General features: G+C 51.6%; 3 protein-coding genes across 6 annotated transcripts; all 3 read right to left on the bottom strand.

Annotated features, from left to right (window-relative positions):
* Positions 1-93: 93 nt before the first annotated feature.
* Positions 94-6,348, bottom strand: Ppp4c (protein phosphatase 4 catalytic subunit). Of its 3 annotated transcripts, XM_052762541.1 has the most exons (9): positions 6,217-6,348; positions 5,851-6,012; positions 3,532-3,583; positions 2,707-2,757; positions 2,436-2,537; positions 1,741-1,914; positions 1,523-1,649; positions 598-787; positions 94-507 (listed from the first exon to the last, which is right to left on the bottom strand). In XM_052762541.1, the coding sequence occupies exons 2-9, from the start codon at positions 5,946-5,948 to the stop codon at positions 378-380; spliced, it is 924 nt and encodes a 307-aa protein (XP_052618501.1). In that variant the 5' UTR covers positions 5,949-6,012; positions 6,217-6,348; the 3' UTR covers positions 94-377. The 3 variants fall into 3 exon arrangements, with proteins under 3 accessions (XP_052618501.1, XP_052618502.1, XP_052618503.1); XM_052762542.1 differs by lacking the exon at positions 2,436-2,537; XM_052762543.1 differs by lacking the exon at positions 6,217-6,348 and having other exon boundaries at positions 3,532-3,642; positions 5,851-5,963.
* Positions 6,349-9,296: 2,948 nt separating this feature from the next.
* On the bottom strand, positions 9,297-14,351 carry Aldoa (aldolase, fructose-bisphosphate A). 2 transcript variants are annotated; one of them, XM_052762921.1, is made up of 9 exons: positions 14,327-14,351; positions 11,783-11,915; positions 11,480-11,691; positions 10,960-11,014; positions 10,701-10,861; positions 10,284-10,367; positions 10,012-10,186; positions 9,670-9,869; positions 9,297-9,584 (listed from the first exon to the last, which is right to left on the bottom strand). In XM_052762921.1, exons 2-9 carry the CDS (start codon positions 11,892-11,894, stop codon positions 9,489-9,491), a joined length of 1,095 nt encoding a protein of 364 aa, XP_052618881.1. In that variant the 5' UTR covers positions 11,895-11,915; positions 14,327-14,351; the 3' UTR covers positions 9,297-9,488. The 2 variants fall into 2 exon arrangements, with proteins under 2 accessions (XP_052618881.1, XP_052618880.1); XM_052762920.1 differs by lacking the exon at positions 14,327-14,351 and adding an exon at positions 13,233-13,367.
* Positions 14,352-14,615: 264 nt separating this feature from the next.
* LOC128125477 (uncharacterized) lies at positions 14,616-22,961 on the bottom strand. The gene is made up of 4 exons (XM_052762922.1): positions 22,460-22,961; positions 22,056-22,208; positions 14,841-15,355; positions 14,616-14,684 (listed from the first exon to the last, which is right to left on the bottom strand). The coding sequence occupies exons 1-3, from the start codon at positions 22,733-22,735 to the stop codon at positions 15,242-15,244; spliced, it is 543 nt and encodes a 180-aa protein (XP_052618882.1). The 5' UTR covers positions 22,736-22,961; the 3' UTR covers positions 14,616-14,684; positions 14,841-15,241.
* Between the last annotated feature and the right edge of the window lie 1,780 nt (positions 22,962-24,741).

Raw genomic sequence — 24,741 nt, 5'->3', positions numbered from 1 at the left:
ATCAGCAGATGGAGCCTGAAGGCGCCGGGCCAGTGGGCAAGCAGGACAGGTCTCCATGTCTACCTCAGTTAAACCTGACAGAAACCCCAAGACTATTTTTCTTCTTTTATTAGAATTTTTTTCTTTTTTTTCTCAAAATGTTTTATCTAAAAACAAAACCAAAAAAAAAAAAAAGGAAAAAAGAAAAAGAAAAAATGACTGGAAACTTCATGGATCAAGTGGGAGAAAGGAGAGGAAGCCTGGAGCAGAGGCCCCAACCTCTCCAGAGCAGTCCGCACCCTGGGGCAAGCAAAGCCAGGCAGCCCTCCACACCCAGCCTCCGACTGGGAAGAGGCAGTCACAGTGGTCCAAGGGCCGGAGGGGCTGGGGCCAAGGAGTCACAGGAAATAGTCGGCCACTGGCTTCTTGGAGGGGATGCCACGTGTTTCTTGGGGTGCAGCCTCAAAGATGATGAAATCTTTCTGGAGATGCTCATCCAGTTCCAAGATGGCTGCCACATTCCCACAGCTGGATTGAGGAAGAGCACACACAGTTAGCCACTGGAGGCCTAGGTCTCTACCCTGGCCCTGGCTCCAGGCCCTGCCCCTGCCAACTTACCGGTAGCAGTAATTAGGTGCTGACCACACAGTAAGCACGGTCTCATTGAAGTGCCACTTGTAACCTTCCATCACCAATTGGTGGGCACGGCAGATCATGTCAATGTCATTGGCTGCATTGAACTGGGCCACCACATCACTGCCAAACAGGTAGCCTGCCCCACGGGGGCTCACTCCCCAGCCTGTTGTGTCTGAGACAAGACAAGAACGATGCGTGGGCTCCTCTGGTTGCCTACTATACCATGCCTTTTCCCTCATTAACCAGAGGCTTGTTCTAGGATAGCAAATGCTGGAGCAGAGAAGCTCCAAGGAGAGAGACTGCTTCATGGCTGGGACCTTCTCACAGTAACCATACAATGTACAGTCCAAGCAGCACTTAAGAGGTGCTCACACCCAGAGCACCAGCTGTGAACGAGGACTTTCCTGGCAGTGACGTCACCTTATGCCACATGGAGCAGACTGTAATAACAGGGATAGGATTAGAGCGTATGCTTAGGACTGGTACTCAGAAAGCCAGGTTTTAAATCTCAGTTCTGTCCCCAAGTAGAGGGGAACCATACAAAATAAGGAACCCTCAGAGGTCATTGTTCTATGGGGGAACTGGTCTCAACTCCAAAGCAGCTACTGTCAAGGTCTATGGCCTCTTCCCACCCAGGGAGCCAATGATTTCATCCTAAGCAGAGCCTCTGAGCCATACAACTCATGGGCCAACCCACTGTAGGCCTCAGTACACATGTACTCAGCACATGAATGGGGGTTCATGCCTTCTGCTCCTTATGGAAGTCCATTCAGGCAGGTGGAAGGCAGAAGCCGGTGAAGACCAAACCTGCCCTCCTCTTCCCTGGCCTGACTCTCCTCCCTTCATATACTCATTTAACCCAGTCTCCACAAGCTAAAGGTACAGCCAGCCCAGGTATTGCCCTCACCTTCAGGGTCAGACCACAAGAGGTCACACATGGGTCCATCATGAGGTACCTCCTGCTTTCGGTCAATTGTCCGGATCTGGTCCAGGGTCTGGATGGAAGGGGAGAGGCCCCCATGCACACAGAAGATCTAGAAGGGAAAGTAATACCAGAGATAAGTGAGGTAGAAGCCCAAAGACCCACACCTGCCACACCCCCAGGGAGATCCAGGGCCAACCTACCTTGCCATCGATGATGGCAGACAGGCTGAGGTAGTCAAAGATCTCAGTGCAGTAGCGCCATACAGTCACTGAGCCATATTTGCGCAAGCACTCATCATAGAAGCCATAGACCTGGGTGATCTGGCGGCTCTCATGATTGCCCCGGATCAAAGTGATGCGGTCTGGATATCGAACCTAGGGGTAGCACCAAGCCAGGACTGGTTCTAGTCTCTCTCTCCCACTTAACCCCTCCCAAGTTTTGGGGACATATCCACCAGCCTCACTCAGTCCTCACCATAATCTGCTAGCCGAGACTCCTGCAGTCTCTTACATAACTCACAGGGTCCCTGCCTCACAGGCTTCTGGGGGCCTTTTCCAGAGAAGCACGACAAGACTAATGACTCCTCTCACCTGCCAGACTCAGGCTCCCGTCCTCAGCGCCCCACCCTCACCCCACTGTGGCCCCGCACCAATGAACTCTCCCAGTTCACTCAACTCCTGCTGCTCCCTGAACACATAGCCTGTCTGCTTCCCAGAACTCACATCACCAGCCTCTTCCTCAAGGGCTCAGGAGACGGCCCCACTCATGGTCATGACCAGCCCTGCTAAGCACACAGTCCACAGCCACAGCCACGTTCCAAGGTAGGTGACAGGAAAGGTGATGAGGACAGCAAGTAGCGGCCAAGGCTCGGGCTCCAGAGGCCAAGGGTCCTCACCTTAAGAGCCAGCAGGAGGAGGAAGGTTTCAACACTGTAGAAACCACGGTCCACAAAGTCTCCCATGAAGAGGTAGTTGGTCTCAGGGACATCGCCACCTACCTGGGAGGAGGGATATGGCTCTGCTTGGCCCCAAACTACCCTCTCCAGCTGCGGCAGCCAGAGACGAGCTGAGCCCTTCTCTCACCCAGACCACATGCAGCCTAAAACCTCTCAATGACCATGTCTCCCAGTCACCCCTAGTTCACAGCCCCAGTGTCCCTCCACTCACTCTGAAAAGCTCCTTGAGGTCATAGAATTGTCCATGGATGTCACCACATACCTGGAAAGGAAGAATGTGGGTCCACAGAGTGGACAAAGGCACAGTCCCTTTGTTCCCAGAGACCATCCTTCAAAACACCTGTCATTTCCCAGGCTAGCCAGGGCTGTATCACTCCATCTCAGGATCCAAATTCCACCCTCTAGTCCCAAGTGAGCCTGTTCTGGTATCATCTATGCCCCCACAGTGAAAGCCAGCTGCTCTGGTGCAGGGGATGTGTCTTTCCAGGTAGACTTGCAGCTTCAGGAAGACTAGCTTCATCTCTGTTTGCCCCCGTGTGCCCAGCACAGTTACTAACACAGGGCCATTGATCCACAAACTTCTGCCTTGGTTATGAACAGCCCCACGACAAATCAAAATTCCTACAGCATCCGTTATGTTTTTGTGGTGCGGAGGCTAGAACTCAGGGCCTCATACAAACTGGGAGAACATTCCATCACTAAAGCTGCAAGCTCTGCCCATCATCTAATTTTTCTATCAGGGCTACCTGAAGATTGAGAAGCAAAGACCTGAGGTGCTCTAGCCTCTCATAAATTTAGTATCAAACCACAGGGTTTCCATGTGTCTTAAAAGACCAAGTCAGAGCTGGGCGGTGGTGGCGCACACCTTTAATCCCAGCACTCTGGAGGCAGAGGCAGGTGGATCTCTGTGAGTTCAAGGCCAACCTGGGCTACAGAGTGAGTTCCAGGAAAGACGCAAAGCTACACAGAGAAACCCTGTCTCGGGGAAAAAAAAAAAAAAGACCAAGTCAGGTTCCAAGGGACAGACAGTACTCACTGTGACTGGCGAGTCCACCCTCTGCACGTTGCTCTCTTCTACCAAGATCTCTCTGGAGACAGGAGAAGACCAGGGTCACCACAGCCAGGCCAGCCCAGCCCAATTCCTGACCTTTTTTGGAGGGAGGGAGGACATGGGGTAGTCCTTGAACCTCCATGGGACAGAAGGAAGTATGTACTTCCCCATGATTTTGGTCAGAGAGCACTGACCACGGCCCTCCACCACTCAATACCTGCTCATGGCTTCCTGCTGTCAAGTGGACAAAGTCCAAGTTCTCACTCCCACCCCAACCCCCTTTCAAGCCCTTCCCAGTAGGCTGGGGCATTTCCAGCCTTGAGTCTCTCTGTGGTTCTCTCTCACAAGTACAGCACACACTCCTGGGAGGGAGGTCCCTTTCCCTTAGAGCACTGACTGTCCTTAGGCTGAGCTCTGACCTCACTCCCCACCAATCAAAGCCCTTCTCTCATGCTATCCAAAGGGTGAGGCCCAGGGCAGGATGTCCCCAGATGCACCTTTTCAAAGGGTTGTGCTGCTCCTTCACTGTCAGCAATATATTTTATTTATTTTTTTGGAGACAGGGTCTCATTTTACATCCCTGGCTAGCCTGGAACTTCATGTGTAGACCAAGCTAGTCTCAATCTCAAGAGATCTGTCTCTGGCTCTGTGTGCTGGGGTTAAAGGACTGCGCCACCATAGCATGAATTTACAGCACACAGAACTGGCTCCAGTCCTTGCAGTGTGGACTACTTCTCCAAATCCCTTTGACAGTTCCTGGTGTCCAATCTCAGCAGCCCTCTATTTCTTGGTAAGTGCAGCAGTAAGTACTGCAGCTCATCTGCAGGCCAGGGCAGCACAGACAGCTTTGTTAGGGTCAATGTCATGGACAGCCAACACTGGGGCAGATCCTGAGATGCCCAGCACAGGTGGAGATGCTGAAGCATAGATGGATCTTTGAGTGCAAGACCAGCCTAGTTCAAGGCCAGCTAAGGCTACATGGGAGGAAACACACACACACACACACACACACACACACACACACACACACACACACACACACACACACGCGCGCATGCTCACCCCACAGTCTTGGAGGGGAAGGCTGAGGACCAGGCTACTATTCCATTAAATAGGTGGAAGCCACACTGAAACAGTTCCCAGAAGAGGCAGGCAACCAGCCTCAACTGTTGCCTACATATTTCCCTTTTACTCCTACCCTGCTTGAAGGTTCCTTCTCATTGTGCTCTGTCAGTTAGAGTCTTCTCTTTCAAGGACTACCCTTTCTTAGAAGCCCCCAGATAGCTTCAATCCACAAATACACCGTCAGTGTCCTTCCCGCCATAAATATCACCACCTCATGACTTATAGACACCACACTGTTTACCTCGAGCCCAGATTCACTGAATGAACATTCACAATCATTTTACCGAACACAATTTGTTCCACTTCACTGACTCCTGGACACTTCAAAATCATCACCACATAAAGTTGCAGAGCTCAGATTCAAGCCTAATCATTGCATCCCAAAACTAGGATCCTTATTTACAACTTCCTAGAAAACCCTGCCTCTCTCTATATCTATACAGCGCTTAACTCTTCCAGGGTTTTTTTTGACTTTATTTTTCTGAGCCAGAGTCTCATGTGGTGGCCTCGACCTTGCTGAGGATGACCCTAAACTCCTTATTTCCTCTTCACCTCCCAAGTGCTTGAGATTAGAGGTGTGCAGAGGCTGTGGCTTTTTTTAGGGGGTGGGGATAGGGCCTCACTCAGTAAACCAAGCTGGTCTGGAACTCATTACGTTCTGCTCTAGTTTATTTACTATGTTTTTTCGATCCCAACTGAACAAGAGAGTGACTCAACTCCATCTTGAATCACAACCAAAAGATCAGTGTTCAGGGAACTGACTTCAGATTCCATTCCTTTCTTGTTGGTAATTTTGAACAATTATAGTCCTTACTTGTTAAACTGAGCACAAAACCACCTTCTCTTTAAGGATTGATGGGATTGAGAGACTTTTACAAACCACAAGGGTTTTTTTGTTTCCTTGAACCAGCTCTTTCTTCTTCAAGACTGTCCCAGAACTCGGCCCCTCCAACAAACTTTCTCTTTCGCCAAACCAAGGCCGTCTGGGTTCCCTGAGTTTCCTGAGAACTTTCTGCCACTCGCTCTCACTCCACTAGAAACACATCTACAGCCGACCGTGGGTCCTGGGGAGAAGTGGCCCCCGGAACCGCTCCTCTCCGGGAATGCTTCCGGGATGGGACAAGCCCTAAGTTCTGAGTTTGCCCAGCCGGACCCTCGCCTGCGGGCCTGCGGGCTCACCTGGCCTTAGCGCACAGGGCCTTGACTTCGCTCTCTTTGATGAGTTCGCAGCGCCGAAGCTGCTCGATCTGCCGGTCCAGGTCGCTGATTTCCGCCATGGCCCACCCCCCGGCGCGGGTCAGAGTTGGGGCCGCCGCCCCCTCCGGACCGCACAGGGGTCTCCTGGGAAAAGCGAAGACGAGCCAGCCAATCAGAGGGTCCGTACGGGAGGGGGGGGGGGGACTCGATTCTGGGACCGCCCCCCCTCCCCTCACGGCGGTCCAGGACCCTCGGCGTCCCGCTGCCCTGGCCGCACCCCGCCAACTCCCGTCGAACCCCGCGGGCCCGCGCTAAGGACGGTGGCCTAGAGGGGCCTCGGACAATTACCGCCGCTAGGACTCCGGCTGGGTCTCTCCGACTCCCCACTTTCCTCCGCTTTGGGCCTCCGCCACCACCGCTGCTACTTCCGGCCTCGCCGCGGAAGCAAAGGGAGGCCAGGTCTGTCGCGCACCGGAAGTGACATATACAGGTCACGCCCCTATCGCGGCGCACGGAAGAAGGAACTAAGGCGTCGGAAGTGGGCGGGCGACGGGGTCTGGGAGGCAAGCCTCGCTGTTTCAGTTGTGTACGCCAACTGACGTAAGCTCTGCTAGGCTTGTCATCCCACATTACACTTTTCCCTTGCCTGCTTTCTGACCCGCTTCTACAGATCCGAGGGGTGAAACTGACTTGCTCATCATTGCTTTTCCAGTGTTTAGAATAAGGCCAAGCTTTGCAGACATGTATAGTCGCAAAACGAGTGGGGCAGCCCTAGCCATGTATCTTTTTTGTTTGTTTTTCTGAGACAGAGTTTCTCTGTGAAACAGTCCAGGCTGCCCTCGAACTCAGAGATCCTCCTGCCTCCCGAGTGCTGGGATTAAAGGAGTGCGCCTCCACCACCGGCTTCTCTCCAGGTATCTTGCCGCGGCCTGAAACCTTTGCCACGGGAGCTCAGAACCTGGACCAGGTATGTGGCACACCTATTTGTAATTCCAGAATTCAGGAGGCTGAGGCTGGATCCGTGGATTTGAGGCTGTCATGCTACATTGTAAACGCTCAAAACAAAATCAAAACCTACCGAGATGATGTATTTGATAAAAAAAAAAAAAAAAAAAAAAGTACTTGTCACCAAGCCTAACTGACCTGAATTGGACTCCCAGAACCCACAGGGTGAACAGAGAGAAAACACACACAAGTCTAATTGAAAAACATAAAATGCCTACTCTCCCCACACCAAGCTTGTTTCTAAGACTCCCTTGATTCCAAAAATAGCCTAACATGTTTCTTCCTGTTAACGGGGTCTCAGTTGTAACTCAGGATGGCCCAAAATTTGCAGAATATCTGTGCTGACCTTAACTCATAGCAAATCTTGTCTCAGTCTCCCAAGTGCTGTGATTACAGGTGTTATTCAACCACACCCAACATTAATTCCTATTGCCTGAACATATTCCTTCAAGGTGGCAGTGGCTCCGAGGTTAACTTACTCAGTTGCAAAGTTAAAAATTTGGTTTGAACCAAGGCTCAAATGTGAACCCAGGAAGAGCAGGTTTTTTTACTTTCTGAAACCCAAAGCAACACAAAAACTCTCCAAGTTCACATTGGAAGTCTTTTGCTTCCTTAGTGTTTTGATAGAGGTTATTCATTTTAATCTTCCTGGTCTCCACTTTTGCCCATCACACTCCACTTTGAAATGTCTTTTTCAGTCTTCTACTGTCCCTCAATTTTGAACATCAGTCTTTATGTGCCTTAAGATGTTTCCTAGTTGGGCTGTGGTGGTGCATGCCTTTAATCCCAGCACTCAGGAGGCAGAGGCAGGCGGATCTCTGAGTTTGAGGCCCGCCTGGTCTATAGTGAGATCCAGGACAGGCACCAAAGCTACACCAAGGAACCCTGTCTTGAAAAAAACGAAAAAAAAAAAAAAATTTCCTAGAAGTCAGGGGATGGTGGCGAATGCCTTTGATCCCAGCAGAGGCAGGTGGATCTCTTCGAGGCCACACTGGTCTACAAAGTTCCAGGACAGCCAAGCTACACAGAAACCCTGTCTCAAAAAACAAACAAACCCCAAAAAACAACAAACAGAAGATTGTTTCCTAGAATTAAATGTGGTATGCAGCAGCAACAAGCCAGGCAGTGGTAGTGCCCACCCATAATCCCAGCACTCGGGAGGCAGAGGCAGGCAGATCTGTGAGTTCGAGGCCGGCCTGGTCTACAGAGCGAGTTCCAGGACAGGCACCAAAGCTACAGATAAACCCTGTCTTAAAAGTGCTGGTGATCGAACCAGGGCATTATGAATGCCAGGCAAGTGCTCAACCACTGAGCTATATGTCCCCAGTCTGGGCTTGGTTTTTGGCTATAGGAAATACATAGAAAGAGACAGCAGAAGCCATGTTTTGATACTCCTAAACTGTCCTATGCAGACCATCACTAAAACAGAAAAAGTGTAAAAAAAATTCCTTGAAAGGGAAACAGAACATAAAGGATCCAGACCAGGAAGGTGGGAGATTAAAGGAAACAATGGTTAAGACTAAACAAGTCCCTGTGTAGACCCAGAATCTTCAGCAACTTTGAATTACTAGAGGTATGATGCGGCTGGAGAGATAGATAGCTCAGCACTTGCGCTTCTAGAGGGCCCGGATTCAATTCCCACCACCTACATGGTGGCTTACAACCATAAGTAACTCGAGTTCAGAGCATCAGGGCACACACTGTACACAAACACTCAGGTAGAACACACCATTAAAAAAAAAATTAAAAAAAAAAACAAACCCTACTCCCAACATTGGGTGGCAGGGATTCAAAGAATGTCCCATGGTTTGGTGCAGGGCCCTTGTTATAGAATCAAGGAACACCAGCAGTTCAGAGGCTCCATTCCTAATCCTGAGTTTTACAGTTGTGTACCTATGCCTATGCGGGAGAGAATTCTTGATTCTTCAGAATGTTCCATGTTCCAAAGAAGCCTAAAGAGCTGTTGGTAATTCACTTCATGTTGCAATGGGGACAGCTGCACAGTGTAGGTTAGAGAGAGATCGTAAATGCCTTGTTCCCACCAAGAAACTTTCATCTTGGGCAAGATAACAAAGCCTAAGTTAGCAACGAGAGGGCTGGGGGTGTAGCTCAGCGTCCTTGCCTACTATTCACAAAGCCTGGATTGGATCCTAGCATGGCTTAAACTAGGCACTGTACCCATGCCTATAATCCCAGCACTCAGGAGGTAAAGGCAGATGTCACCTTCATTAGATATGGTCAGAACATTTCACAACACTCTGCCTTTCTGAAAACTCCAGTCAAAAAATATGCAGACCAACAAAGCCTTACTCCATCCTTTTAACTGCCCAGGAAGGAGGAACCCAAAACAAGGCTCTTTGCTCTTCTGAACTTAGCTACCTCCTCAGACTTCCCCTATACCCTACAAGACATGGACAACAGACTCCCCCTTAAATAGTTGTTTATTGGCAGTGGGCTGGAAGGGATGGCAGAATTAGCATTCACAGACAACACCACACACCAGTCACGAGGGCAGCAGAAGAGTGATGGGAAAGTGCTGGAAGGCCCCCTCTTGAATAGCAAGTGGGTAGGCAGGGGGCTGGAGTGTCGATGGGGCAGCCTTAGGTCACCTCTGCTTAGTAGGCATGGTTAGAGATGAAGAGAGATTCACTGGCTGCGGCTCCAGACTGACCACTTGGGGTATACTTTCCTTGACAAGCAAGGCTGTTGGCCTAAAATGGAAGACAAGTCAGATGAGAGCTCTTCTCAGTGTACCGACCTGCCCAGGCACCTGCCCACACCTTCATGCTGCCTTACCAGGGCTCGCTTGATGTATTCCTCCTGGGCAGCCTTCAGGTTCTCCTTTTTCCCACCCCAGGCCTTCAGAGCAGAGGCCTGCAGGGCTCGGCCGTAAGAGAAAGTCAAGGCCCATGGCTTCAGCAGTGGGCACTTGTTGATAGCATTGAGGTTGATGGACGCCTCTTCCTCACTCTGCCCTCCAGACAGGAAAGTGACCCCTGGAGAACAAGGGCAGAAGGAAAGGGGTGGCTTTCATTAGAGATGCAGGGCAGGGAGGAGCGGCCAGAAGCTACCCTGGAAAGGAGTCCAATGTGATGACGTATCCACTTCACCAAGCCAAGATGAGGGAGTGGGCCTCACCAGTGACAGCAGGGGGCACTGTGCGACGAAGTGCTGTGACAGTTGCCATGGCAATCTCCTCATTGGAAAACTTCTGGGTACAGGCATGGCCTGGGGTGACCATGTTGGGCTTCAGCAATGTGCCTTCCAGATAGACATGGTGGTCACTCAGAGCCTTGTAGACAGCAGCCAGTACCTGGAACATGGCAGGGTGATATGGTGGAGGACAAGGATTACCTCTGAGTGGGACCCAGTCCACCACATTGCCCTGGCCAGGTGGATCGGCAACCTACCTTCTCAGTTACATACTGACAGCGCTTTAAGTCATGGTCCCCATCAGGGAGGATTTCAGGCTCCACAATGGGTACAATGCCATTCTGTGGGGACAGGGTAGTGTGAGGACTCCTGACTGGGAACCTGGGAACCCCACCTACTGTTCTCCACCACCATTAGCCAAGATCTTATCTTGATAGTGAATCAAGGCTTCAAAGGCCTCAGCAGATTACTGGGGACAATCTTCTCAGACTTGCCCACACACCCCCATTCCCATCACCACTTTGCAGAGTGGCCTCCACTGATGAGCCTAATGCCTGGTGGGTATGGAGAACAGTTGCTCTGGGAGAGGTAGATATCCTGGCAGATGGACAGAAAGCCCACACTGGAACCAAATGATGTAGATGGCCTATTGCAGCCCTGTAGTCCAGTCCCACCTGCTGGCAGATGCTGGCATAACGGGCCAGAACATTGGCATTTTCCATGATGGCAAGGGCAGAGGGAGTATGTTCCCCAATCTTTAGCACACAACGCCACTTAGCAAAGTCAGCTCCATCCTTCTTATACTGGGCACAGCGTTCAGACAGCCCATCCAGCCCTGAAGAAGAGAAAGAGTTAAGAGGGGCAGAGGCATGATCCTACTCACTCCAGAACTGTGGTAAGCAGGTGAGGGAGGGAAGGAGGCAAATCACTTACCTTGGGTGGTGGTCTCACCATTGGTTCCTGCCAGGGGCACCACGCCTTTATCTACCTGCCAGAGTACAAGGCAGCAATTCAGCTCTACCACTCTTCCCTCCACCCAGCCCCAACTTTATCCCTCACTGCAGCCTCTCATGGCCTGCAAATATTCTTCTGAGTCCCATGAGGAAAGAGATACATGCATTATTTGAGAGGAATATTAATTAGATTAGAGGAGCTGGAGCTACCTCTCACTAAGCAAACCATTTCACTGCTTTGGACTTCAGTTTCTCAACTGTAAATGAGGAAAACACTTTAGAATCATAGGGGCTGTAGAGTTCGCGATAGAGCACTTGCCTAGCACGCATAAGGACCCAGGTTTCATCCCCAAACACTGACAAAAGAATGTGCTGAGTGCACACCTTATGTCGGGAGCAAACCATACCTAAGTCTCTGGACCTGCTAACCCGGCATTCAATCCCTACCCTATTTTTATCCCCCTAGATCCATCTCTAATCTCACACCCCAGGGCCCTTACCTTAATGCCCACAACACCGCCCTTGGACTTGATAACTTGGGGGAAGGGACGTCCATCATCGGCCTTCTGGTACAGTGTTTCGTGGAACAGGATCACTCCCCCAATGCAGGGATTCACACGGTCATCAGCAGTCAGCAGCAGCTGGCGGTAGAAGCGCCTGTTCTCTTCGGTGTTCTCGGTGCCAATGGACTGCAGCCGCTTGGCAATGCTTCCTGAAGGGACAGTCATGTAGGAGGATAAGGAGATCAGCCTGCCACCTCCAACCCTGGGCCCTCCTCCCCCTTTCTCCTGCCTGTACCGCACCGGTGGACTCATCTGCAGCCAGGATGCCCTTGCCCGGAGCCACAATTCTATGAGCGATGTCAGCCAGCTCCTTCTTCTGCTCCGGAGTCAGTGCTGGATATGGGTAGGGCATGGTGCCAGTGGTAGCGCGTTCCTGAGTGAAGCAGACAGTCAGGTACAAGTGGTTAGCTGGGCCATCCTAGAGTCTCCCTGGGCAAAACAGGACTCCTTCCTTGGAGGCCAGGGCAGGAGTGCCCACCTCCCCTGCCCCACTCCCTGAGGGTCCTGGGATACTTCCTGTCCCAGACCTCTCCCCTACACCCAACTTCCCTATACTAGACCTGCCTCTTCCTGTACCTTTCCTAACTCTGTCTGTTGCTGGGTGTTGCCCAGCTGAGAGTGGGGTTGCTCACTGGCAACTGGGGGAAAGGAAAAAGCCAGAGCCAGGGACAGGCGGGTCATGTTGAAGCTGGACCCATCTGGCCTGCGCGTTGCCATGGGTCACCTTGCCTAGAAACAAAATTGAATCGGGAGTATTTTAGAATATAAGGATCATGAATAGGGCAGAGAGCCTCATCTGAAAGAGCAGAGAAAGAAATGGTCTGTGCTTGTAGCCACACAACAACCCAAAGGCTAGAGCTGAGATAGAACCCAGATTTTCTGAGGTGGGGCGTCCCTTGTAATCTACCCAGGGCTGGCCCAGGCTTCAAGGACACCCCAAGGTCAGGCTTCTCCCTCCTGGATGGGGCGGGGGAAGTGGAAGGAAAAGGGTATTAGGAAACATACAGAGCAATCAGAAACACAGAGAAAGGGCTATGGAGCCCAGGTGGAAGGAAAGCTTTGCTTCCATATTGCTCAAAGAGGAAAAGGTTTATAAGAGGCACGTGCCCCACCCCTTCCCTGAAAAGTGCTCCCGTCTGTTCGGCGGCAGCAGTTCCAGGCTCAGAATCAAGGTCACAAGATAAGGAAAGATAGTGAAGTGTTAATGGGCCAAGAAGCGCGGCAGCTGAGGAGATTCCCCTCCTCCCGGGGACTCCCCCAGAAAGGAATCAAACTCCCCCACCCCATCGAGGAACGCTGAGGCAGTATACGAACTGACCCCCCCCATACACACACCCATCGCTGCTTGGGATCCCTGAATAGGCAATGGGACCCTAATGTTTCCATAGGGGAGAGTCCTTGCAAAAATAAAAATAAAAGAGGGGGTCTGGTGTTCCATCTCATCTTGCTTCCTCCTCCGCCATGACTCAGCGCACGAAGCTGCTGCGTGGCGCAGCTCACTGCCAGAGCTCAGGCTGGAGAGGGCAGGAGAACCCGGGCTGGGAGAGATCGTGGGGGTAGAGAAGGGAGAAACGAGGGGCCATGGGGATGGAGGTTCCGCGCTGCGGCCCTGCCCGCCACCGACCCAAGATCTAACCCCAAGACCTAACCCCAAGGTCCCTTCCCCGCGCACGTGTCAAATGGCGCTCACCTGGCACAGGAGGGTGGATCTGCCGGGTACGGCGGTGGGTAAGCAAAAGGACTGAGGAGCGAACGCTGCTACAGTCACCAGAACCCCGTTCTGCGGTGCGTTCCAAAAGAACGCAGCCTATTCAGCTGGGGCGGGAGGGGGGGGACGAGAGGCGGGGCCTCGGACATTTAAAGGCGCCGCTCCGCCCTCTGCAGGTTTTTTCCTTGCTGGGACACTAAGTGTCCAATTGCAGGCGGGCACTGTGCGCGGCACGGCCCCAAGATGCTACGATAGGAGGAGGCGCTGGGGAGGAGACAAGCGGCCAGAACCCGATCCCTCCTCCGCTCCGCTAGGACGTGACTCGAGCCACATCCCGCTGGCCACCAGGGTCCTCCCTCCCCCAGCTCCCGCCTGGCGCGCGCGCGAGCATCGTGACTCAGCCGGAATGTGGGCTGGCGAGGGGGTGGGGGTGTCAGTGAGATGATGGCTGGCCTCCCCTCCTAGACCCCTGGCTTCCGGCCTGCGCAGAGGCAGCCTGACGTCACTGAAAAGAACCCAGACGTTCCGCGCCTTCCTGCCTCGTTCAGCGCATGGCTACGGGGCTCAGCCGATCCCTCCCCGGCCCGAGCACCCACAAGGATCGGGAGAGGGCGACGCAGCTAGCAGGGTACGCAGGCAAAGCCTCGTCGGACCAGCGCGCCAGCCACATCGCAGAAGAGTGGCCTAGCCTGGTCCGGGCTAGACTAGCAGATTGGTTGGAGTCACTACCCGCTACACCTAAACACCATCTTTGAGGAAATGATCGGCAGGGGCTGGCTCAAGCCGGACTCGTCTTCCCCAAACCTGATTTCCTTCTCCAGAATAAAAATCCGTCTCCAACACCGAGCGGCAATGGCGTACCCCTTTAATCCCAGCACTCGGGAGGTAGAAGCAGACGGATATCTGTGAGTTCGAGGCCAGCCTGGGCTTCAAAGCTACACAGAGAAACCCTGTCTCGAAAACACACACACACACACAAATCCGTCTCCGAGCTTTCTGCCACCCACTTACATCAGAGCATTCACTTCCCAATCTGCAACCCCCTTCCCTACCCTGGGATAGGGCTAGTGGCCCACCTGTGGCGCTGTGAAAGAAGCCCGCAGAGCCCGGTCAGCTGCGAGTGAGCCCAGCAGCCCTGGGCTGGGTTATAAGGCAGCGCTTATCCTCCACCCCTCCCCTACACACCCCCGCACCAGTGTCCCTTCTCCGTAACCCCTGCCCTTTCCCCACCACGAATCCCGCGGCGGGGACCTATATTTAGGGAAACCTGAGGCTCCTGACATTCATGCCAGCTTGAGGCCCCTGAGTCGGGGAAGAAAGCAAGCTTCGGTTTGCCTGGAGAGGAGGAGGTGCCCCTGCCCACTCACCGGTCTTTAGAGGAAACTCTTCCTTGAAAATACAGTGATCAAGAGAAATCAATCTCGAGTCTGGGATCTATAAGGCAGAGCAAGAAGTAAAGGAAGATTGGTGGGGTGTCTCTGGATGTTGCCTCCCACTGGCCCCTCTGCCCCCCTCCTCCCTTGACTCTGGGCCTGTTGGTGGCTGTACTTTTTTTTTTTTCTAAGGAGCAAATACAGGCAGGATACTCACCTCTTAAACTAACAGGGAGTCTACAGGCAGGGTGTGCCGGCCATCCCTACATCTTGATATTCCCGGTTGGCAGAGCCCTCCCATACTGTTGCCAAGGTGAGCAATGTCTTGCATCCTCACCTTCAAGTATATCGTTTACCAGGGGAGGGAGGGGGTGATGGCCAGGGCACTGCCAGAACACCAGCCCCTTTTCTTTCCAGCCCTCCAAAGGGGGCGAAATTCAGCTGTCCAAGGGCTGTCAGAATCCTGTCCTGCAGGGAACCAGGCCCTCCACTCAAGGCTCCCAGATAGTTAGGCTGGGCCCGCCAGCTGTAGCCTAGTAGTGGTGTCCTGAGGGCCATTATAAAGGGGGCTCTAGGGGCGGGCCACTCCCCAAAGAACAAGCCCCCCACCCCCATCCTTCATCTGAGCTTGATCTCGAAACAGAGGCAGTTGAGGCTCTGGCAGTCCGGAAGCTGGCAGGCACAGGCACAGTCACACAATGGGCAGCATCGAGGGCATCGAGGCGCCCAGCCCTGAGGGAGAAGAGAAGGGTGAATACCAGGACTTTCCTCCAATTGGAGAAGGGAACAGAGGGCCTTAGGAGGTCCCTCTGCCCAGTGGAACAGAGGGTTCCCTCCACCATTTCTGGAAACAAAGCCATTCTCCATGTTGAGAATTCAGCAGTGATGTGGTACTCTAGCCTACCTCAGTAGCCCCAAGCTCCAGTACTCAGGGGCTCTGTGGTGTGAGCAGAGTGGACCAGTGAAGAACTAGCTTTAAGTCTGGCTAGAATTGGGGTGTCAGTGTCCAGCTCCAAGGCAGTTTTGCTCTACTCTCCGAGCCCTGTGCAACCCAGAGGAAGTCAAGACACAGAGCACGTTTCGATCGATCCTTGTGAAGATAACGCCGCGGTTCTGAATGCTTTGCTGGCATCAAGCCAAACTGCAAGATGTCTTCCTTCCTTCTTTTCTTTATGAGACAGGTACTTGGTGTATAGCTCAGGCTAATCTGGAACTATGAAACCAAGGCTGGCCTCAAAAATCATGACAATCCCCTTGCTTCAGCCTCCCAAGAACTTGGGGTTTCTGTTGGTCTTTGTTTTGAGACAGGGTTTCACTGTGTGGCCTGGCTACACGGGAGCTCATTCGATTCCGAGTGTAAAAGCAGGTGGATCTCTGTGAGTCTGAGGCCAGCCTGATCTACATAGTGAGTTCTAGGACAGCCAGGGCTACACAACAGCAGTGCAGTGCAGTGCAGCTCTCAACCTTCCTAATGCTGTGAGCCTTTTTTTTTTTTGGTTTTGGTTTTTTGAAACAGGGTTTCTCTGTGCAGCTTTGGAGCCTTTCCTGGATCTCACTCTGTAGCCCAGGCTAGCCTCGAGCTCACAGAGATCTACCTGCCTCTGCCTCCCAAGTGCTGGGATTAAAGGAGTGTGCCACAGGGCTGGAGAGATGGCTCAGAGGTTAAGAGCACTGAATGCTCTTCCAGAGGTCCCGAGTTCAATTCCCAGCACCCACATGGTGGCTCACAACCATCTGCAATGAGATCTGGCACCCTCTTCTGTATACATAATAAATAAATAAATCTTTAAAAAAAAAAAAAAAAAGGAGTGTGCCACAGCTGTCCGGCTTAATGCTGTAACCCTTTAATACAGTTTCTCAAGCTGTGCCCCCAACCACAAAATTATTTTTGTTGCTACTTCATAACTAATTTTACCACTGTTATGAATCGTAATGTAAACATCTGTGTTTTCCGATGGTCTTAGGCAGCCCCTGTGGAAGAACTGTTTGACCACCAAGGGGTCACAACCTACAGGTTGAGAACCACTGACACAGAGAGAGCCTGTCTCAAAAAAGAAATCAAACAGTACAAAACAATGACGACAACAACAAAACCCAACTTTCTAAGCCAGGTATGGTGACTTGAGCCTGTAATCCCAGCACTTGGGGGACAGGAAGGCAGGAAGAGAAGTTCAAGTCTGCCCGAGCTACATGAGACCTTGTTTCTAAATGACAAACCAACAAACAAAAATAAAATAAGATACTAAAGCGATGGTTCAGCAGTTAAGAGCACTTTCTTGAGTTCAATTCTCAGCACCTACATAGTGGCTCGGAACCATTGTCACTCCGGATCCCAAGTTCCAGGGGATCTGACACCTTCTGACTTCCTCAGGCACACACATGGTGTATCGTTTTCCTCAGGCAAAGTGCTCATAGAGAAAAATAAAATAAATCTAAAGAAAAAAAAAGGTTTATTTTTCCCCTCAGTGCTGAGAACTCAGGACCTCATGAACACTAGGCAGGCACTCTACTATTGAACTCCCTTGAATGGGGAGGGGGGCTCTTTACAAACATGAAACAGAGGCTCACAGTGACTTGCCCAAAGGGCTACAACCAGAGAGAGGAACTGGCTTGAACTAGAGTGGGTTTCCCCAGGCCTGGGTTTCCCTTGTGCCCACTTTCCCAAGGCCAGGAATGTCAGCTTCATTCTAAAGCTTCAAAGGCAAGAACAGTTGGTCTCAAGTTCTTTACTTGGTGAGAGGACTCACGCTCAGCAGGTGTCTGAGCCCCAGATAAACGCTGAAGTATAAATTAAGCCAAGCATACCACTTTGCTCTTTTAGGCAAAAGCAGAAGGGGGCCTCTCAACTCCAGGAAAGATGTCTGTCTCACGGACATAATGTCCTGAGAGACAGGAAGGGACATTCAACACTCCAACCCACAGCTCCTCTAGCCTGGGACAGGGATGTCCTGCAACTGCCCCAGGCATGGATGGGAGGCAGGCCAAGGAGCTGGAGTGGACACACCCAGAGTGGCTGTGTGACAGAAGACAGGCTCCTTGAGGCCACGAGCAAAGCTAGTGACAGCCACAGTTGGGTCAGAAACCGGGCCAAGCCAGGAATAGGGAAATGACCTTTCCAACAGCTGAGGTTTCGGGGTACGGTGTCAGATGACCAGTGAGATCAGCTGTCAGCAGAGGCTCCAGCAAGGGGAGGAGACCAGCCAGCTCCAGGGAAAGGGGTCTAAACTGGGCTGTGTCACCGCCAACAGGGGCGAAGGCTGTGGGCATTCTGGTGGAAGGGAGAGAGAAGTGGTTTCTTCCTGTGAAGAGTGGTTTGGGCATCTCTGGGGATGAAGTCGGGTCTGTGGGTTTCTAGAGGACCACACCATCGTGCTGTGTACAGAGCCACTGGCCAGAACACTTCACTGCCCTTACCTCAGAAAAGAGGGTATTAAAAGCATCTCTTGGCTCTGTTTGTGCAAGGGTTTAGTCCAGCCATTAATAACTGGCTAATGGATTTCTTGACTCTCACAAGCAAAGGTTTCTGGAAGAACTCTACTGTTTAAGTATAAATAAGGACTCTGCAGCCTGTTAACTCCTGAGTTCTTGGGTGGGGTTTACCTTTTGGAGGGCCAGACATTTTTACTGGCTAGTTAGTGCTCAAGCACTAGAGTAATAAGACCTAGGAGTGAATTCTGCTTGGCTAAACTACATTCTGAGCCTCTGTTTCCTCGTCTCTGAAACAGTCATAGCACTGACTTTTCAGCGTCAGTGGACGGAAACGAGACCCTCAGTGAGTGCTCAGTGGAGCCGGCCACACTTGTCATCACAGTCTGGTTTCGCTCTGTAGTTTGTTTGTGTGAGATAGTGTCTCACTATGTAGCTCTGGCTGGCCTGGAACTCACTATGTAGCCCAGGCTGTCCTCCAACTCACAGAGATCCACCTGCTTCTCCCTCCCGAGTGCTGGAATCAAAGATGTGTGTTACTATGCCCGGCTTTAGTGGCAGTTCTTAATTCTAATGTGCATCAGAATTACAAAGTCTTGTTAAAAAGCACCAACAACAATCCCACCCCGACCCACTGGCGAAAGGCCTTGGGTTGCCACGTGAGGCTCCCACTTATTTCTGATCACCTAGCTGCATGCCACCCCCTTCGCCCACACCTAGAACTGGCTGCTCATTTGTCTCCGCCCTTCACCACTTGAGTCCTGGGAGCACGGGGACACCGTCCGGCTTATTTGTGCTGAGCCCCCAGGGTCAGCACAAAGCCTCACACAGTGGCTCTGTGTGTACTGTACACATGAGGGAGGGAAGAAATGAAGGGACTCCATCCTCCTAACAAAGCGGTTCAGTAAGTAGGTCTCTCCTACAGAGAGGAAGAAAACCTTGGGTTTGTGGTCTGGCTGGCACATCTGTCTGACCCCAGGCAAGTGAGTCACTCAATCTTTTGTGAGCCTCAGTATCTACACTTGCCAAACAGACAAGCCCTGTAACCTTCTGGCTGACACTGTTACCATAAGGAACCTGGAGAACAGAGGGACTTCAATGTACTTTGAGGAAAGACAGATCAAGGACAGGACAAGCTTGCCCTAGCCTTGGTCACTCTACATCTCCTCCTGTATCCAGCAGAAACTGGACAGGATCTGATCCACAGGTTCTAAAGCCCTGGACCAACAGGTGGGAGACTCTGTCTTCTCACAGCCAACCTCAGCTCATCATTGTTGCTGAGAAGTTGGATCCCTGACTTGTCACTCGATGTGGACAGATAGGGAAGAAGACAGGGTGTCAGGACCACGAATCATCCTGTAACTCCTTAAGATAGGCGTTCTTAGAACCTAAGGTCTCCTTTTCCCCTATCCCACCTGGGAGCCCACCCCCTGTCTGACTAGGGAACCAGAAGCGGCCTATCTGAAAGAAAGCTAGCTGCTTTCCCTCACTATGAAGCCACAGCTGGCCTGGAACTTGCTATGCAGACCGGACTACCCTTGAGCTGGCACTTGTCTCTGCTTCCTGAGGCTAGGACTGAAGGTCTACAGTGCCAATGCCTGGCCCTACTTACTGAAATTATCTTGCAACCTAGATTTAAATTTCTTTATTTTAAATGTATCTTGTATGTGTGGGTGTTTTGTTTGCATGGATGTCTGAGCACCACTTGTATGACTGTGGAGAACAGAAGAGGGGCTTCAGACCCCTTGGACCTGGCAATACAAACAGTTCTGAGTCTGAAGGTGGGTGCTGGGACTCAAACCCGGGTCCTTTGGAAGAGCGGCCAGTAATCTTAACTGCTGGGCCATCTCTCCAGCCCTCATACTTATTTTTTGAGATAGGGCAGCTTGCCCATACTGGCCTTGAACTTCTGATGTAGCTTTACCTTGAACTTCTGATTTTTTTTTTGAGATTTTATTTTTATTTCATGTGTATGAGTGTTTTGATGCATGCCTGTTGCCTATGGACCAGAAGAAGGCATCCATACCTAGTTTATGCGGTGCTGGGAATCAACCCAGTGCCTCCTGCATTCTAGGCAAACACTCTACACCAACTCAACTAAATCTCCAACCCTCATAATTTATTTTGAAACTCAAAACATCTGCCAGGGATTTGTAGCAAGTACAATCAATCCAAGTTATGAATTTGCTGCGGCTCAGTCTGTTACCCCCACTCTGCTAAGGAAGGTCATCACTCCAAGCACAGGAACTCTGTTGTCTAAATCTCTGAACCCAAAATAGTCCCTGTCCAAGAAAGTGGTCGATCACACTGAACATTTTTAAACCCACAAATGTAAAAATTGTCTTCTGTGGGTCAGCTTCTCCCCTGAGGATCCTATTACGACTTAAACTGAGCAGTTTGCTAGCCGAGGCTTGTGTAACACTGGGGAAGCCACAACCATCCCGAAGCCCTCTCACCTCTCTGCAAGGAGGGCAGAATAACATGTATATAGCTCCATGCTCAGGCATGGACACATGGCCAAGGTGCGATGTCCAGCTGAAATGGTCCTGGTGAGGCACACTGTGTGTGGGCTCCACCTTTGCCAGGGAGGCAGTCATGCATGGGAGTAACCCACGCATGAGGGTAACGCACACCCAAGACAACTGTGCAGGCCTGATCTAGACACTGCTCCTTCCCATCTCTGCTCCCCGCCTCCCCTTGTTTCTTATGGCTCTAGCCAAGTGCTCGACCACGCTGCCTCTCTACATGAGTAGTTTGTAGACAATATTTTTTGTAATAAAAATGTAGGTTTTTTTTTTTTTAAATTACAAAACCCACTTGTAATCCCAGCACTAGGGAGGCAGAGGCAGGAGGATCTCTGTGAGTTTGAGGCCAGTCTAGTTTACACATCAAGTCCCAGGCCAGCCAGGGCTACATAGTGAGACCCTGTCTCAAAAATTCAAAACAGAACAACCACCAAGTCAGCAAAAATCCAGCTTGCTTAATAATTAATATGATTTAATTTAAGAAATAATTAAGCTTCCTACCATCTTGGCACCTATGAAGTCCTGCTGGGAACGGGACCTCTAAAAGGCAAATATGTCTGAGAGGCTTGTCCAGGGCCATTTTTGCTGGCTGGAAGCGAGGTCTCCTGAACCAAAGAGAGCACATGGCTCTTCTTAAGACTGAGGTGGTTATGGCTGAGATGAAACTGGATTCTACTTGGGCAAGAGATGTGTTTCTGTGTATAAACAAGGGTAACACACTGACTCCTAGAGGCAAACTGAAAAGCCAGAGTCAGCTGGGGAAGGCAACTTAGACCCATGGAAGCAGTGGCAGGGTCCATGCCAGAGCCCAAAGCAAGCTTCCTGCAAAGGCCACTGGTCATAGAATCCTCTCAAAAATTTAAACTAACCAAAAGGAAATAAATAAAAATGAAAAAAATTTTACAATTAAACCAGGTATTTGTGTCGCACACCGACAGCCTCAGCACTGGGGGACAGAAGCAAGAGGGCCAGGAGTTTAAGGCCAGCCTCGTACGCAAGGCCCTGCTGAAACAAAAATTTAAAAATTAAGTAATGTTAAATTTAAATCAATCCTCAGCTCTCAGAGTTGCTGGTGAAAACAGTACGAATACAAGAGTGCTGTTCTCTGGAGTACAACATCACCCAGTGAACAGAAGGGGTTTCGTTGAGATCAAAGCTAGGTCCTGGTCCACACTAGGCAGGCACTTTACTTACAGCCCTGTTTTCTTTTAACTACCGTGTTCAGAAGTCCTGATTATGTACTGGGCATGTCACACAAACCATCTTTCTCCAGCAGTCACCCTATTTTCTTTTCTTTCAAGTACCATTCATCATCACCAGAAACAATCTGATACGTTGCTATGTTGCTTTTAGCTGTCTGCCTATGACTCAGTACCTGGCCTGGGGTTAGTGCTCAGTAATAAATGTGCTGAACAAAGAAAATGAAGGCCCGGACCATACCCAGATGAGAGGGAGCTGTGTGGGTGAAGAACAGAACTCACTTCGCTGGGATGAGGGCAGCAGGCATCCAGGTAGTGGGCTGGACTGGGCAGAGGGAAGTCACAGGCTTCTGCGCAGCTCCAGCAACAGTCTTGGGTCTCTGAGGCAGTTTGTTTCCTGCATGGGAAGCTGCAGTCTGTGCAGCAGCCCTGAGCCTAGGAGATGACAAGACTCAGGATCTGGGCCAGCCGGCAGGGAGGGACAGACAACTCTCTCTTTACTTTCTGGAGAGGGGTAAGGGAAGGATTAACTGGAGTCAAGGAGCAAGATTCCCCTGGTCCCATGAAAAGGACAGATGCTCTGACTGAATGGTAAAGGTGTCCCAAGACAAACGCTTGCAGGTGAGGGGACATACTAATCTCTCGGTTCCCGAGGCCTACCCTTTCTTCCCCTCCAGGCTCCTCACCAGCAGGCAGTGCCTAGCCAGCAGCACCAGGCCCAGCAGCATCAAGTACACGCCCACGGCGATGAAGACGATAGCCGGGGTGGGGAGCAGCAGGGAAGGGCTGCTGATGGAAGCTGAGGCTGGATCCCACGGGCCAGAAGAGGCCTGGACAGGCACAGGGGAACGGGGAAAGGGAGGTGAGGCAAGAGCAGGATAGGATGCCAGGAGGGGCACAGCACAAGGTGAGAGGTCAATAGGGCACCACCCTGACTCGCCGCCACCTTGTCCCTCTGCCATCCTCGTTTTATTACCAAGTATAGGCTGTCAATTTTGAATTAGCTGCGAAATACTGCCCTTCTCTGCACAGATTTTTGTTATCTGACTCCGGTATGACAAACTTCCCATCCCTCAGCCCTCATCACTGGTCCCTCTTCCGACTTGTTTCTTTCCACATCAGCTGCCCTGGTATCTCCACCCACGGCTCCCCACAACTGCTTATTTCAGGGACAAAGCTCCCCCACCCTAGCCCTAGCTACTCCTTCCCCCGCCCCCTACCCTGCCATCACAATGAGGTCTAAGCAGTTCCCGAGGCTCCATTCTCTTTCTGGCCCCTAGGCCTCTGCCTGTATCGCTTGCTGTCTCGTTGTTAGTACACTATCTTGCTAGGAATCCCCAAAACGTGCCTCCTCACGGGAAGTGAATCCCGGGCACTGTCTCCCAGCTCCTGTGCAGAAGAGTTTTTAGTGGATAGAAGGTCCCCTCCCCAGCACATAACACTGGACTCACGTCCATGGGGAAGGGCAACACAAGTCCGTCCAGGAGCTGCAGAAGAGAGAAGATGCTGGGCTCAAAGATCGAGTACCCTTAGGCTGGGGTACCCAATCTCCTCTCTCTTCCCGCCAGGGAAACCTGAGGCCCACGGACGACGGCTGGACAGGCGGGGGTCTCGGGGTCCAGCGCCTTCCCCTCCGGCCTGGCCACGGTCCCCAGGTCCCGGCTCCCTCAGGCCACGCGGCCACAGCACCTACACCGCCTACACCCTCAGGGCCGCGGGCAGTTTACAGATCCCGCGCCGCCTTGGGTCCGAACCGCCAAGGCGCCAGCACCGCCCAGGAGCTTGGCGCTGCTTCTTGCCGTTGCCATGGGGACCGCAGGGCTGCCTCTACGGCGGCCGCAGAGACCCAAACTCTCCATTCCCGCCTCACTGTACCCGCTCTGCCTTCTTCGACCACTTACCCTAGGTCGTCGCCACCATCCTGGCTTTCCCTCCGGAACTAGAGGGAAATAGCGAATTCTCGCCACCGCTGGCCCAGGAAGGGTGTTCGTTAGATGCTGGATGCCGGAGGTGGCAGACTGGGTCCACTCCCTCTTCTGCAAAAGGGGAACTGCCTGCCTCGTTCATACGGTGTTTCTAAACTTTATTTTCTGGAGAGGGGCAAAAGAAGGATTAACTCCCCTGGTCCCATGAAAAGGACAGATGCTCAGACTAAATGGTAACCGAGTCTCAAGATAAAAGCTTGTAAGTGAGGGGAGATACTAATCCCCAGGTTCCTCATCCCCAAGGCCGACCCTTTCTTCCCTGCCAGGCTCCTCATTAACTTTATGGAAATATCAAATGTTTTTCAGCCCGTTTCACTTCACCAGCTTTAGTCCCCGCCCCCCCCCCCCGCCCAGCTTTTTGCATTTTTTTTTCTTTCCTTCGTTCATGTTTTGTTTACTAAGACAAGGTCTCATTCTGTAACCCAGGCTGGCCTGAAACTCACACTATGTCTGGGCCTCACAGCAGTCCTCAGCCTCCTGAGTGCCATGCTCACACCTAGTCCTGTTCTTTTTTTTTTTTTTTTTTTGTTTTTTTTTTTGGTTTTTCGAGACAGGGTCTCTCTGTGTAGCTTTGCGCCTCTCCTGGAACTCACTTGGTAGCCCAGGCTGACCTCGAACTCACAGAGATCCGCCTGGCTCTGCCTCCCGAGTGCTGGGATTAAAGGCGTGCGCCACCACCGCCCGGCCTAGTCCTGTTCTTATTCTATGCTGAACCACCATAACCCCCTGACTGCAAGATAAAACACAGCGTTAGCAGACTCCACGTCATCTACTCAGCATCCTCTGGCTTCCCTCCACAGCTCCAAGAATAAAGCAAATTTACTTCCCTCCTGCTGACATTCTATTGGAGGACAGGGCATACGTATATAAATAGATACGGTTTTGTGCCTGATCAATTCTTTCAGTGCCCAATGTAAGATGTACTGAAGGGATGCTGAGCCATGCCCAGAGTCTCAGCTCTGAGGCCTTTGAGATGCTGTTCC

Source organism: Peromyscus californicus, unplaced genomic scaffold (genome assembly GCF_007827085.1).
Source record: "Peromyscus californicus insignis strain IS unplaced genomic scaffold, ASM782708v3 Scaffold_4__1_contigs__length_199733344, whole genome shotgun sequence".
Lineage (NCBI taxonomy): Eukaryota > Metazoa > Chordata > Mammalia > Rodentia > Cricetidae > Peromyscus > Peromyscus californicus.
Note: the sequence above shows the minus strand (reverse complement) of the source record. Positions and strands in the feature narration are given on the sequence as shown.

What these genes read in the sequence shown, in the direction of transcription:
- Ppp4c (XM_052762541.1), bottom strand. Translation starts at nt 5,948, where the DNA reads ATGGCGGAAATCAGCGACCTGGACCGGCAGATCGAGCAGCTTCGGCGC. An exon ending in CTGCCATCATCGATGGCAAG is followed by an intron (nt 1,650 to 1,740) that starts GTAGGTTGGCCC and finishes TTTCCCTTCTAG; the next exon opens with ATCTTCTGTGTGCATGGGGG. An exon ending in GCACCTAATTACTGCTACCG is followed by an intron (nt 508 to 597) that starts GTAAGTTGGCAG and finishes TCCTCAATCCAG; the next exon opens with CTGTGGGAATGTGGCAGCCA.
- Aldoa (XM_052762921.1), bottom strand. Translation starts at nt 11,894, where the DNA reads ATGCCCTACCCATATCCAGCACTGACTCCGGAGCAGAAGAAGGAGCTG. An exon ending in TGGTGAGACCACCACCCAAG is followed by an intron (nt 10,862 to 10,959) that starts GTAAGTGATTTG and finishes TCTCTTCTTCAG; the next exon opens with GGCTGGATGGGCTGTCTGAA. An exon ending in GTCAGTATGTAACTGAGAAG is followed by an intron (nt 10,187 to 10,283) that starts GTAGGTTGCCGA and finishes GCCATGTTCCAG; the next exon opens with GTACTGGCTGCTGTCTACAA.
- LOC128125477 (XM_052762922.1), bottom strand. Translation starts at nt 22,735, where the DNA reads ATGGCAGAGGGACAAGGTGGCGGCGAGTCAGGGTGGTGCCCTATTGAC. An exon ending in TGGCTAGGCACTGCCTGCTG is followed by an intron (nt 22,209 to 22,459) that starts GTGAGGAGCCTG and finishes GTCATCTCCTAG; the next exon opens with GCTCAGGGCTGCTGCACAGA. An exon ending in GCTGCCCTCATCCCAGCGAA is followed by an intron (nt 15,356 to 22,055) that starts GTGAGTTCTGTT and finishes CTTCTCCCTCAG; the next exon opens with GGCTGGGCGCCTCGATGCCC.